The sequence below is a fragment of the Sturnus vulgaris genome, chromosome 1 (genome assembly GCF_052056855.1).
Source record: "Sturnus vulgaris isolate bStuVul1 chromosome 1, bStuVul1.hap1, whole genome shotgun sequence".
Classification (NCBI taxonomy): domain Eukaryota; kingdom Metazoa; phylum Chordata; class Aves; order Passeriformes; family Sturnidae; genus Sturnus; species Sturnus vulgaris.
Window position 1 is genome coordinate 1,290,033 of NC_142243.1, and position 14,011 is coordinate 1,304,043.

At 61.0% G+C, this 14,011-nt stretch overlaps 4 protein-coding genes across 5 annotated transcripts; 2 read left to right on the top strand and 2 right to left on the bottom strand.

Annotated features, from left to right (window-relative positions):
- The first annotated feature begins 336 nt into the window (after positions 1–336).
- Positions 337–4,054, top strand: LOC148225040 (uncharacterized). 2 transcript variants are annotated; one of them, XM_088176111.1, is made up of 5 exons: positions 337–448; positions 1,601–1,727; positions 2,314–2,388; positions 2,585–2,671; positions 2,851–4,054. In XM_088176111.1, exons 1-5 carry the CDS (start codon positions 431–433, stop codon positions 3,828–3,830), a joined length of 1,287 nt encoding a protein of 428 aa, XP_088032237.1. In that variant the 5' UTR covers positions 337–430; the 3' UTR covers positions 3,831–4,054. The 2 variants fall into 2 exon arrangements, with proteins under 2 accessions (XP_088032237.1, XP_088032277.1); XM_088176151.1 differs by having other exon boundaries at positions 338–448; positions 2,854–4,054.
- An 831-nt stretch (positions 4,055–4,885) lies between these two features.
- LOC148225041 (cathelicidin-B1-like) lies at positions 4,886–8,445 on the top strand. Its single transcript, XM_088154820.1, has 5 exons — positions 4,886–4,898; positions 7,533–7,684; positions 7,928–8,032; positions 8,128–8,211; positions 8,317–8,445. Exons 1-5 carry the CDS (start codon positions 4,886–4,888, stop codon positions 8,443–8,445), a joined length of 483 nt encoding a protein of 160 aa, XP_088010946.1.
- A 973-nt stretch (positions 8,446–9,418) lies between these two features.
- On the bottom strand, positions 9,419–11,308 carry CAMP (cathelicidin antimicrobial peptide). Its single transcript, XM_014892011.2, has 4 exons — positions 10,829–11,308; positions 10,285–10,392; positions 10,107–10,190; positions 9,419–9,563 (listed from the first exon to the last, which is right to left on the bottom strand). Exons 1-4 carry the CDS (start codon positions 11,000–11,002, stop codon positions 9,453–9,455), a joined length of 477 nt encoding a protein of 158 aa, XP_014747497.2. The 5' UTR covers positions 11,003–11,308; the 3' UTR covers positions 9,419–9,452.
- LOC148225042 (uncharacterized) lies at positions 11,034–13,083 on the bottom strand. Its single transcript, XM_088154831.1, has 4 exons — positions 12,070–13,083; positions 11,870–11,974; positions 11,200–11,776; positions 11,034–11,131 (listed from the first exon to the last, which is right to left on the bottom strand). Exons 1-4 carry the CDS (start codon positions 12,628–12,630, stop codon positions 11,034–11,036), a joined length of 1,341 nt encoding a protein of 446 aa, XP_088010957.1. The 5' UTR covers positions 12,631–13,083.
- Positions 13,084–14,011: the final 928 nt, after the last annotated feature.

The following is a 14,011-nucleotide window of genomic DNA, read 5'->3' on the forward strand; positions in this document are numbered from 1 at the left end:
TGGGAATTTTCGTGCTAAATTTGGGATTTCGGGAGAATCAATGACTGGAGGCCAAGCGGGATCGGAGCGGGCTGGATCCGGGTTGGATCAAGGCTGAGTCGGGCTCCGCTCGCAGAGAACAAGGACAGGACAGGAGGAAACGGCCTCAGGGGAGGGCCTGCTGGGAATGCCCCTCCTGGGAAGGGCTGCCCATCTGATCATGACAGCACCGCATTCCCGGTGGGATTTTAACCCCGCAGATCCGGGCCTGCCTCACGTGCCGGGGTCACCGCGGCGTTTCCGGGGCGCCGCTTCCGGTCGGCCATGGCGATGCTTCCGGTGTGGGCGGGGCATGCACCGGAAGCGCGTGCGGGAGAGGCCGCGGGAAGTGTCGGGATCCCCCCCGGAAGTTCCCGGCCCCCCCCGAGACCCCCGGGGCCCCCCGGCCGCCATGGCGGGGCAGGCGCAGGTAGGAGCCGGGCGCTGGCAGGGGGAGCCCCGGGCCGCCCTCGCCGCCGCCCGGGCCCTCGATGTCCGCTCCCCCCCAGCCCCCCCGATCCACGGGGGTCCCACAGCGCCCCTGCTGGCGGGGCTCGGCCTACGATGGTCAGGGACCCTCAGCATTCCCCCAGCCCTACCCAAAAATACTAAACGACCCCCAAATCACCCCCATCACACCCCCGATCCCACTCTATCACCCCCTCCATTGCCCCCCACTCCCATGAAATCCTCCCCTGAAGACCTCCCCATCAACCCCCACCCCATCCCCATCCCGTCACCCCCAAAATCCCCATCACTCCTAAAATCCCCATCAGCCCCTAAAAACCCCCATTCTATCCCCCCAATCCCACCCCCATCGCCCCCACACCCCCAAACCCCCCACATCCCTCCCTCTCTCTGCCCCCTCCTCCCCATCCCCACTGGGATCGCTCCCGAAGGATTTCCTGGGATTGGCCTTGTGGGAGGGTCACAGGGGGCTGCCGGGAATCTCCTCCTGCCCAGCTCCAGGTGACCTGGGGTCCTGGACCATCCCAATCCCATGGGGATCATAGAGTGCTCCTGGTAGGAATGGTAAAACAAGTCTCAAGGTGCCGGATTCCATTGTTGGCACTGGATTCCAGCCTGTCCTTCTCCCAGATCCATAATTCCCACCCTGAGGGGAACACACTTTCCCGGGACAGTCCCATCCATGGCCTCATGTCCTGGGAGCTCCTTTGGGCTGGGAAAGGATTCTGTTGGGAGGGAGGGTGTGATCTGGGAGGAGGGCATGATCCCTGAAAGACGCTCTAATCCCTGAGGGAAGGAGGGTGTGGTCCCTGAGGGAAGCTGTGACCCCTGAGGAGGGTGTGGTCCCTGAGAAGGGTGTGATCCCTGAGGAGGGTGTGGTCCCTGAGGAGGGTGGGATCCCTGAGGAGGGTGTGACGCCTGAGGAGGGTGGGATCCCTGAGGAAGCTGTGATCCCTGAGGAGGGTGTGATCCCTGAGGAAGCTGTGATCCCTGAGGAAGCTGTGATCCCTGAGGAGGGTGTGATCCCTGAGGAGGGTGGGATCCCTGAGGAAGCTGTGATCCCTGAGGAGGGTGTGATCCCTGGGGAAAGCTGTGACCCCTGATCCCGTGGCAGGAGCCGGTGACCTTCGAGGACGTGATGGTGTTCCTGAGCCGGGCCGAGTGGGACACGCTCCCGGCGGGGCAGCGGGAGCTGTACTGTGACGTCGTGTGGGACACCTACCAGCTCCTGACCTCCCTGGGTAATCCTGGGAATCACCCCGGGCAGGGCTTCCCTCAGATCCCACTTCAGGGGCTTCCGGAGCACTGAATCCCAGAGTAGCTGAGGGTGGAAAGGCCTTGATTCCAGCTGTTCCCCAGTACTGCCAAGGTCACCACTAATCCATGTCTCCAAGTGCCACATCCACACGGTTTTCCAATCATTCCAGGGCTGGACAACCCCTCCTGTGAGGAGTTTTCCTTTATAAGGCCTGATCAGGGAGTTTATTGCTGGAAAAAAAGGATTTGGGTCTGGGTTTGAGCACCCCTGGAAATCATTCCCTAAGATCAGGGAGCAGGATGGGATGTCCCACCCCTGGCAGCTGCTCCTGGGATGAGCAGGAGACATTCCCTTGCTGGGAAAGCCTGCCAGTGGAACTGGGAGTTGCTTCCCACACTTCCATCAGGGCTCTCAGGAATAAATCCCTCTCTGGCAGCAGCTCTGGTTCCTCCCTCGCTTTTCCCACATCCTAGAGGTGTTTCCATGCATGGTGAGGCACAGCTGGGGTGTCCCAATCCTTGGTTTTCCCATGATCAGGGACAGCACAACGTCCTCTGTCCCATTCCCAGGTTATCCAGGCCCCAAGCCTGACATCCTGCACCGGCTGGAGCGTGGGGAAGAGCCCTGGATCTGCCCATCCCCAGGTGAGCAGCAACATCCTGACCCTGTGGGATGGAACCTACTTCCAGGATGGGGTCAGGGCTACCTCCTCCATCCCCATGGCCAAGGAGCAGCTGGGATTCCTGGTGGGGACAAGGACAGGGCTCTTCCTTCATTCACATGGCTGTTCAGAGTCAGGATTCCCGGCCTGGCTGGTGACATCTGCTGTTTTCCCTGCAGGACACAGCGGAAGCTGGCTGGAGGAGCCTTCCTCTGGCTGGTGGCCCACAGCCACTGGGTACCAGGGGCCAGAGACCTCATGTCCAGGTGAGTCCTGCTCCCTCCTGCTCCAGCCCCATCCCTGTGGAGCTCCCAGGGCTTCACCCGCTGCTTGGCTCTCCTGATGTCTGGCAGAGGTTGGGATGTGGAGCCTGGAACAGGAGGAAGGGATGTTCCTCTCCCTTCTCCAGCCAGGAAAGATCCAACCCCTTCTCACTCTCTCCCAGCAGGATGGAGCACGTTGTGGTGTGCCCAGGACAGGAAGTTTGGCTGTCACAAGGGAAGGAGTGAATTCCCATTGAAAGTGGACAGTGCAGTGGGGAGCCAAGCCCAGCCATGGATTGTGAAGGAAGAAGTGGAGGATAAACCTGAACTCATCGAAGACTTAACCCAGAGCGAGACATTCCTGCTTCATTCCATGATGGAACAGCAGAGCCTGGATCCTTGGGAACAGCTGTGGGATGATCCTGGGGAGAGGAATCACAGGAACACCCCAAACCATGGACACACCTTGGAAGAGGCGACGCTTCTGGCAGGAACCCGGAAGCTGAGGGTGGAGGAGCTGAGAGCGGCAGCAGCCAAGGACCACAGCTACTGCCTCCGGAACGAGCCGGGACCGCCCTGCGCCCCTCCCTGCTCCATGTGGGAACACAACTACTGCCTGCAGCGCCGGGCCCGGAGGAGCTGGCTGACACGGCAGCGACCCCGCTGCGGCAGCATGCTGCGCAGAGCCAGAGACATCCTGCGGCGCTACCGGCCCTACCGCAGGTCGGGCTTTCCGTGGAGAGCCTGCTCCGGCTCCTGCGCTGCCACACAGGGCACGAACCCCGGGCTTTGCCCTCCGACGGATGTGGCTGCACCGCATGAGCTCCGGAGTGCCGGGAACGCCGAGGAGGTGACATCGGACAGGGAAAGGATTTTGGGAGCTGGGGCTTCACCCCCTGCCCCAATCCTGGCTGGAGGGGCGAGGAAGGGAGCGAAGCCTCTGGAGGATCCCGTTGCCAAGCAGGAGTTTGAAAGATGCGCAGGAGCCCAGAAATCCCAGGCGGCGGTGCTCCAGGACATGGTCCGGGACGTGCTGAAGGCGGTCGGGTTCATGTTGGACTCCATATGCCGAAAGTTTGAGGTCCAGGGCTTCTCCGAAGTGAAGAGCATCTGGCCCATCGTCATCCAGATCGACAACTTGACAGAGGTTGAGAAGCCCTGACTCCCAAGGAGAAACTGGGATGGGATTTCCTGAGGCACTACACTCAGTCCTCCCCAATCCCGGGGGGCTTCAGGAGCCCAAATGTGGCAGAGGACGATTGGGGGAGGTAAAACTGGGAATGTGGGGCCTGCCATGAATTAGGATGGATTGAGAGGCTTTGGAGAAAAGCAGTTACGGGGTCAGAAGGTGGCTCCAACAAATACAAGTAAACTGAGCACCGTGGATTCATTCACTTTCCCACTTTTCCATGTAAATGGGGGTGGCATGTGGAAAATCTGGGATGCCTGAATTAGGGATGCTCCCTCCATGGCTGGTGCTGGTTTTGGCAGTGGGATGTTCCTGACAGGTGTGGGGTGTTGACTTTGGGGCTTCCAGCATTCTCCTTCCAGCTTCCCAAATCATTTTGAGGGAGCTGGAGGGACTCATCCTGCAGAAGAGAAGGCTCAGGGGGCACCTTCTGGCTCCCTGCAATTCCTTGGAAGAAGGTTGGAGCCAGGAGGTGTGAGGCTCTGCTCCCAGGCGACAGGATAAGAGGGAATAGCCTCAAGGGGAGGTTCAGGTGGGATATTGGGAAAATTCCTCCTGGAAAGGGCTCTCCACCCTGGCACAGGGTGCCCAGGGCAGTGGTGGAGTCCCCATCCCTGGAGGGATTTAAAAGCCGTGTGGATGTGGGGACACTTGGGGACATGGGGCAGTGCCGGCCTTGGACTCGGGTATCTCTGAGGGCTTTGCTGATCTCAACAATTCCATGACTGTGCAATTCCTGTAAGGACATTCCCGCCCGCCAGTGCCGGCAGACGGTGAAACGGTACTTTAAAGCCAAGGAAACAGGTGAAATGTCTCAGGAGCCACTTTGTCCCGGCTCCAGGCGTGCTTTGAGCCTGGGGTTTCCCGTCCCCTTCCCCAGTTCCCGAGTTCCCCTCACGCCCCCCGACCCGCAACGCGCGCGGAAGCGGAGGCACCGCTGCCCAATCGCAGTGCGATGTGTAGGTCACGTGCCGCGCTCCGCCAATCAGCGCACGCCGCTCGGCCCGGATGCTGTACAGCTTCCCAACATGGCGCCGCCCTGTGAGCGCGGGAACGCGCCACTTCCGGGTCGAGCCGCGAGGCAAAGAAGGGGGCGTGGTATAACCCGGAAGCGCGCGTGTGTTGACGTGCGTGCTCAGCGTGGTCCCGCCTCTTTCGCCGCGGTTGCCATGGGGACCAGGGCGGTGCCGTTGCCGTGGAAACCAGGGACGCGCCGGGGCCCGGAGCGGGAAACGGGAACATGGAGGGACCGGGCGGGAACCGCGCAGGGACACGGAGCCGCTGGACCGAGTCCAGAGGAGGCCCCGGAGCTGCTCCGGGGCTGGAGCCAGGCTGGGAGAGCTGGGAATGTTCCCCTGGAGAGGAGAAGGCTCCAGGGAGAGCTCAGAGCCCCTGGCAGGGCCTGAAGGGGCTCCAGGAGAGCTGGAGAGGGACTGGGGACAAGGCCTGGAGGGACAGCACAGAGGGAATGGCTTCCACTGCCAGAGGGCAGGGATGGTTGGGATATTGGGAAGGAATTCCTGGCTGGGAGAGTGGGGAGTCCTTGGCACAGGGTGCCCAGAGAATTTATGGGTCCCTGGCAGTGTCCAGAGCCAGGTTTAACAGGGCTTGGATTAGCCTGGCACAGTGGGACGTGTCCATACCCATGGCAGGGGGTGGAATGAAATGGGATTTATGCTCCATTCCAACCCAAACCACTCCAGGATGATTCCATGATGGCCCAGCTCTGCCCTCCCTTCAGTATCCCAGAATCCCAGACTTGTGGGGTTGGAAGGACCTTAGAGCCCATCCAGTCCCACTGCTGCCTCGGGCTGGGAACCTGCCACTGCCCAGGTCAGAGCAGGGTCTGGCTGTGGGAATGGCTCCAAGACAAACCCGTGTCTGTTCCAGAATGAGGAGGGACAGCACAATCCTGGGAAGAGCAAATAAACCTGGGGGTAGATTTACGAGCAGGGAATTTCCCCAGCTCAGAGCTCAGGGTTTGGTTTTGGGCAGGATTTACTCCCCTTCCTGTCAGAGGTGGGAGATATCCTGGGCATCAGAATTTCCCGGGATAACTCACTGGATTTTCCCTTTTTTATTCCCAAAATGTCCTCCAAGGGTTTTGTGGGCTTTTTGGGCTGGCACAAGCACCTAAAAATTAAATTTTAATATATTACATCTGTTATATTATTATTATTACAATATATTTAATTATTAATTATCATTAATAATTAAATAGCTTACAATATATTTTTATTATTATTACAATAGATTTAAATATATTACATCTATTTTTAAACTCTTTCTCTTGCTGTTAAATCCTAGGTGGGATACACAGGGAAAATGGGAATAACTGAGGAGTTTGGAAGGAGTTAGGAGGAATTTGGAGGAAATTCGGAAGGAATTTAAGAATTTGGAGGGGATCTGGGAAGGAGCAGAAAAGAATTTTGAAGGAATTGTAGAGTTTAAAGGGAATTTGTAAGGAATGGGGGACAGTTTGGAAAAAATTGGGAAAGTCTTGGAGGGAAGCAGAGAGACCAATCAGTCCCTGGGGATGTGTTGGAATCCCCATCCCTGGAGGTTCTTGAGGTGGTGCAGGATAATCCCACCTGGGGTCCCTTTTCCTTGGAAGATGAGACCTGGCTGCACCTGGAATGTTCCAGGGTCAGGTGGGGTTGTGCTGCAGGGCAGTGACAGACATTGTCCCTCCCAGGGGACTTCCAGGTGCCACCCCCTGGTGTCTTTGTCCCCGTGTGATTTATGAGGATGTTTTCCATGGCCTGCACTGATCCCAGCTCTGAACCTGCTGGGTGGCTCCAGGGAGGGCTGAACCGAGGGTCACCCTCAGGGCAGGATCCTGGGTGTCCTCCTGGAGCTCCCTGATGCCCTGGGAGAGGGCAGCCGCTCCCACCTTGGGTGTTTGGTGGAACCAAACCCTGTTTGCAGAGAGGGACAGGCCATAAATCACCCCCAGGCTGGAAAACCCCGTCTGTCTTCAATCAAGGAGCTGCTGAGGGGAAAAGTCCTCGGAGATCATCAAGTCCAATCATCCCCAGCGCTGCCAAGGCCACCACTGACCATGTCCCCAAGTGCCACATCCACATGGATGTTATATCCCTCCAGCCATGGGGATTCCACCACTGCCCTGAGCAGCTGTGCCAGGGCAGGAGAGCCTTTCTGGGGAAGGAATTTTCCCAGTATCCAACCTGAACCCCCCGGCACAGCTTGAGGCTGTTCCCTCTCCTCCTGTCCCTGTTCCCTGGGAGAAGAACCTGACCCTTGCCTGGCTTGGAACTTTCATCCCCACCACGCTCTGGACCCCCCACAGCCATGTCTGTCACCACTGTCACCCCCTGGTCACACATTCCCTGCCCATGGCAGGGAGACCCCAAACCCTGTGCCCTCTCCCCTGCTGACCGAAGGTGACCACCACACCCATCCCCACTGACCTGGGCACCAGAGCGGGCTGGACTGGGCTGCTGGCCAGATTCATCCCACCTGGAATGTCCCGCTGTCCCAGCCCCCATGGCAGCTGCCATAAAAGCGCTCCCAGCCCGGTGGGAAGCAGGATCCAGGATCCAGGAGCTGAGATGGGGCCGTGCCGAGCGCTGCCACCGCTGCTGCTGCTGCTGCTGCTGGGGCTGGGGCTGGGGCTGGCTGGAGCCTCCACACCAGGGCCACACGGATTCACAGCGGCACGGGATGGATGGGAAAGAACCTCGCTGTCCCCACCGGGGTCCCTGAGCTACGGGGACGTGGTGGCAGCGGCCGTGGAGCTGCTCAATGCCAGGGCTGTCAGTCCCTACGTCCTGCGGCTCCGGGAGGCTCAGCCCCGGCCCGGCTGGGTGAGTGCTGAGCTTCCCTTTCCAGGAGAAATTCCAGAACTGGGCAGTGCTGGATCCGGCCCTTCTCAGGGTGGATCTGTCCCGTTTTGGGTCTGACCCCTGAGGGGTTGAGCACAGCTGAGTCGAGGCTGAGCCTGACCCATTCCAGGCTGGATGTGGCCCCTGTTGGGGCTGGCTCTGGCCCGTTGTGGGGTTGGGCACTGGGGGTGGTGGATCCCTGATGGATCCTGTCCCCTTTCCCAGCCCTCAGACCTGCAGAGCCGGCAGGAGCTGAGCTTCACCCTGGAGGAAACCACATGCCGGACACCAGGAGTGGCCAATGGCACCTGCAAGAGCCGCTGGCTCGGGGTGAGGCTTTGTCCTGTGGGAACTGGGGGTTATCCAGTGGGGAAACTGAGGCACGAGGGGGTTGGGCTCTCCTGTGTCCCCTCTGTACCCCACAGACGGTGACCTGGTGCCAGGGCTCCGTTTTCCTGGAGGGGCAGCAGCCCACGGTGGAGCTGTCCTGTGAGAAGGCTCCGGCTGCGGTAAGAAGGGGCCGGAATGGCTCCGTGTCCCCCCCCGGCTGCCGGGGGTCCCTCAGGTCCCCTCCTCACCTCCCCAAAGTCTGACACTGCTCTTTGTCTTCCCAGTTTGGCCGGATTTGGAAGTCCAAGATCAAGGATTTCTTTGATAAGATCAAGCAGCGTTTCCGGGGCTTCTTCCAGTGCAGTCGGATTTGGATCCGGGACAGGCTCAACCTCAAGGCACCCAAACCCTGAGGGGTGACACTGCTGTGTCCCCTCCCTGTGTGCCCACCCTGGTGGACCCTCCTTGCGTCCCCTACCCGGGTGCTTCACTGCCAATAAACATCCCTGCATCACTCCCGGTGTCACCCTGAGTGTCCCTGCGCCCCAATGGGGATCCCTGAGTGGTCCCAGACCCCCAAAACCGCCCCGTGCTGGGAACACCCTGGGGGTCATGAATGGGGGGGGGGGGTGTCACGAGTGGGGGGCGCTCACTGGGGCAGATCTGGGGTCCCCGACAGCCCCTCCCCAAATCCAGCTGCTTCCCGGCCCCGCTGTGCCATTCGCTGTCACTGTCACCACAAGGGGGACACGAGGATGGGGATGGGATTGGTGACAGAAGGTCCCGGGAGGAGCAGGGTCAGCTTCCCCAAAATGGGCACAACACGGGCACCACCGAGGTCTCCTCCTGGCACCGGACTTGGACCCCTAGGATTGTCCTTCCCTGTCCCCAAAACACCTTGGGGGTCCCTACAGAGGTGTTTGTGGGGTACTGACCCACAGGAATGTTGGGGGGATAGGAGGGACACCCCCAGGGGACTGCAGCCATCACCATGACCCTGCTCCAGCCACTTTTGGGGCACAGAGGTCCCTGAGCCACCCAACTCTGCACTCGCAATGTCCCTGTCCCAAACTGGGTCCTTAATGGGGGTCCCCTCGGGACCTGAAACCCCCCCCAGCCTCTCCCTTGCAGCTCCCTGGAGGGCTCACAGTGTCTCCTGTGTCCCCCCTTCTCCCTTTGCTGGTTTGGGGGGAAAATGGCTCTGTGGGGACACCATGGGGACGATGGCAGTCCCTTTTTGGGTGGGATCCTGGCTCGCCATCCTTGCCCCCAGTCCGATTTCACATCCCCTTGGCACCAAGCCCTTGAGGACGATGTAGGGTGGCAGCCCCGTGTCCCACCCGTGCCTCAGTTTCCCCGAGTGACAGAGACAAGAGGAGTGCGGTGCCCACACGGCCACTCCTGGTGGCCCCTTTATTGCTCAGCCCAGGCCCACGGAGCCCTTCAGGCGAAGGTCGAACTTGACCCTGGGTCGGAAGCGCCGGACCTTGCCCAGGAAGCGCCCAAAGCGGCCACGCTGGATCAGAACCGGCTGCCGGAGAGATGGGGGGGTCAGGGAGTGTGGGGGTGCGGAATCGTCCCCTTGGGAGCACACCTGGGACCCCCCGCACCCGGAAACCCAGCCAGGATCCCACACCAGTGACCCCATCCCCAGGATCCCACCCAGAACCCCAAAACAGGGGTATTCCAAGCTCAGGATCCCACATCAGGGACCCCATCCCCGGGATCCCACCCAGGATCTCAAACTAGGTCCACCACTTGTGTCCCCACACCAGGGACCCCACATGTGGGACACTTGGGACCCCATATCCAGAATCCAACACTTGGGACCCCACCCATGTCCCCACACCCAGACCTCACTCAGGACTCCCCACGTGGGGCCCTGCACCCCACACCCCAAACCCAGGACCCTTCTGGGATTCTGCACCAGGACCCCACACCTGCAACACCCCACCCAGTAGCTGTGAGCTCCCCAGGACCCCCCACCCTCCTCTGGAGCTATCGGAGTGTCCCTTTTGGGGGACGTGGGGCAGGGGGTGCACCCCACGGGTGCCTCCCGGCTCCCCCCACTCACGTCGGAGGAGGCGTCGGAGCAGCGCAGGTCGATCTCGGGGGAGCTCTGCAGGATCTTCACCGGCCCCGAGCACTCCTTGATAGCCTGGGGGGACACGGGGAGACGCCGTGTCACCCTGGGGATGGCTCCGGGCCCCCTTGCCCTCCTTCCTCCCGCTCCTCATCCTCCTCCCGCTCACCCCGTTCTCCTTGAAGTCGCAGTCCTCGGGGTCCCTGCGGGCGCTGGCGGCACAGTCCGTCTCCATCATGGTGAAGTTGAGTCCCTGCAGCGAGCTCAGTTCCACGCCCTGGGGACATGGGTGAGTGGCGGGTCACCAGCGGGAGGTGACAGGAGAGGAGGGGTCAGGAGTGGCGGTGGCACTAGCAGGGGGTCAGCAGTGGGGTGGCAATCACCGCCGTGGGCTCAGGGTCAGCGCTGAGCGGTCACAGGGTGGGGATCGTGATGGGTGTGAAGGGTGAGTCAAAAATGGGGGTCACGAGTGGGGCGACACTCACTGGGCCGGGCTTAGGGTCGGCACTGTGCACCCCGAGTGGGGGGGAAACAGTAATAGGGGGGTCACAAATAGGGGGTCCCGAGTGGGGGGCACTCACCGGGGCGGACTCGGTGTCGGGCTGGGCAGCCCCAGTCAGGCACCGCAGTGGGGGAATCACGCATGGGGGGTCCCGAGTGGGGGACCCCGGGGGTTGTCACCCGTGGGGGGGTCCCGGCTGGGGGGCACTCACCGGGGCGGGCTCGGGCTCCGCGCTGAGCAGCCTGAAGGCGTTCTGCACCTCGGGGCGCTGGTTGTAGGAATCCACAGCCTGGGCCAGCGCCTGGGTGTAGGCGAGGGGCGCCGGGGCGGGGAGGGCGCAGGCCCCCCCCAGCACCGCCAGCACCAGCAGCCACGAGCTCAACATCGCTGTCCCCACGGCCACCCCCGGGCCACTTTTATCCCCCACGGAAGGTTGGGGACCCGCCTCGGGGCTCCCCCCTTGGGAAACGCCCGGCCCCAACCCGCAGAGGGGCCGTTGTTTTGCGGGGACACGCTGTGCGGGGGGGTCCCGGTGTGTCCCCGTGCATGGGAGGTGGCATCTGAACCCTTCGGGGTCCCCACCCTTGGGAACCGCTTGGCTGGGCTCGGGGGGATTTGGGGGGCCGGGACCCCTCGGGGTCCCTGGTGGTGACACGTTGCCCGTGTCAGGTTGGTGCCCGCGGGGTTGCACAACCCCAAAGTTGCCCCATCGCTGTTGGCCAACGCCGAGGGTGCCCCCCAGGTCCCCCAAACCGTCAGCCCCACACACGCACACTTCTGACCCCGAAATCTCTTTATTCCAGCTGCCTTGGGGACAGGGGGCGGGATGGTCCCTGCAGGGACGCGCTGGGAGGGGGCCGAGGCCGCGGGGGGGGCCCCGAGGATGATGATGATGATGAGGAGGAGGAGGAGGATGAATGACCTGGGTTGTTGCCAGGCGAGCTGGGCTGGGCGCTGTCACCGGGCTGCTGCGGGGAGAAATAAAGGGGGGGGGGTCACGCCAGAGCCAAAAAAACCCCTCCGAAATGAGTGGGACACGTGTCCCACCCCCAGGATGAGCTCCCGGGACCCTCACCGGCTCCCGGCCGCACTCCACCATCGACAGCGGCACGTCGGGCAGGAAGGTGAACACGGACACCTGGGCCGAGCAGCGCTGCACCTGGGGGACAGAGCGGCCTCAGCACCGCGGGGACCCCCCTGCCCCCGGGTTTTGTTTGGGGGGGTCCCACCCGGGGTCCCACCCCACGCTCACCCTGCCCGGGCGGCCCCGGCAGCCGCGGGGGTCCGGGGCGGGCTTGGGGCAGGGTGGCTGCCGGGCCGTGAAGTTGATGCTGAAGTGGGTCCCCCAGTCGAAACTCTGCAGGGAAAAAAATCTCCGTGGGGACCCGCACGGGACGGGTGCCGGAGCTGGGAGCACCCCCCACTCCCCGAAACCCGCACCCCTTTTCCTACCGTCCTGGCGACTCCCAGCAGCCGCAGCAGCCGCAGCTGCTGCCCGTGCGTCTCCAGCACGGAGCGCGCCAGCTCTCGGGGCGCGGGCACGGCCGGGGGCACGGCCGGGGGCACGGCAGCGCCCGCCGCCAGCAGCACGGCGCCCAGCACCAGCGCCATGCGGGAATGAGCCCGGCTCGGCTGCAGCCCCGGGCTCGGCTCTCGGCTCGGGGCCCCCGACTCCGGCTCCAGGATAAACAGCGGCCCCCGTGCCGCGCCGAGGGATCGGGTTGCCGCTGTTTTCCTTGGCCCGGTGCCGCGGGGGGAAACGCGCCTGGACCTGCAGGAGATGCGGCGATGCTGGAGCTCGGCAGGGCCGATCCCCTTCCGTGGCCCCTTTCCCTGGGCCTGCTCCCAGTTTTTTGGCACGCTGGTCCTAACGAGATCCTGCTCCTCCCGTGCCGGGAGCCACAGCATCCTCCTGGTTCCCACAGAGAGAAAAAGAAGGAGCCCCCTTCCCTCTCGCAGTTTCTTTACACGATTTTGGGTTTTTAAAAGCCCCCTCACCCTGCTCAGATTCATCCAAACACCCCACGCCCAGTTTTTCCTTGGATTCAAGAACACAGGGTTTGCTGAGGACTACATTGTGTGGATCCTGCTCTCCCAGTTTGCCTTCCTTGGGTGAGCAGGTCTCATTTCCCCAAAATTCAGTGTTTTCCTGTCCCCTTCTTCCTTGCTTCATCCACAATGGAAAAGCAAAGAAATCCCTGGGGAAGGAATCCCAGGAAGCACATCTGGGAGACACCTGAGTCTCCTGGGATCCCTATGCCTGGGAACAGAGCTCTGGAAGCCCAGGGGCCATCGACAGCCCTGCTGTCAGGGGAGTTACTGCTCTTCCAAAGGTATTTGTTCCAGTATTCCCATTCTTACAGACACAAGCCCTAGGTTGGAGATAGTGGGAGGGAGAAGGGATAATGGAACACCAGGAGAGCAGCTCACCAGAGCCCCTTCTGCCCATGGAGAAGAGATGATGCCACGGGCAACAGCTTCATTCTGATCCAAGTATTCGTGTTTTTTCTTTTTTTTTTTTTTTTTTTTTTCCTTTTTAAAGTCTGAGCAGCACAGAAAAGTCCAAAGGATTCCCTTTCCTGGGAAACCAGCAGTGGATAGATGTTGGAGAAATGGATATGTACTGAGAGATCACATTTATAACCAGATATGCTCATAATAGACCCTAAAATATACACAGTACCCCAATATAGACACCCACATGTACAGGCAGAGTGAATCCCAGGGATGCTGGGAGCAGGAACAGACACGAGGAGTGGGGCTGGGGGGCACATCCCGCTCCTCCCAGCCCCTCGGAATGCTGGGATGGGGCTGGACATGGAGCTGGGAGATCCCAAATCCCTGGCAGCTGGGATCAGGTGCCATTCCTGCTGCCTGGCCCTGCCTGCCCGGAGGAGGTATGGCTGTGCCCAGGGTGGCACGGGAAGAGCCGGGCACGGAGAGCTCCGGAGGGATGGCGGATCACGGATCGTGCAGGAGAGGGGCTGAAGGGCTGATGCAGGGAAGATGCTGCCAGGCAGCTCTTTGGCTCTGCCAGCATTCCAAAGTTTCCTGGCACAAAACCCATGGCAAAGACCTTTCCCAGCAGCAAACTCAAACTCACATATTTTCCTTGCCTCTCCTAAAATATCCCAGCCTTTCTGCTCCAGCTGCCTCTTAGGCTTGGAAAATACCTTGATATTTAATTTAAAGGACATCCTGATAATCTGTTTCCCATTTTGAAACCCTCAGGCTGTTGCCTGGAGTAATTTCCATCCATCCTTCTCCAGAGCTTGCCCAAACGATCCTGGTTTAACGGAACCTTTCCTCTTCCTCGTTTCTCCATCCTGTGGTTCTTGTGGAGAAATTTTCCTCATCAAGCTGAGGAAAGGACGAGAAGCCCGGGGTGTCTTGT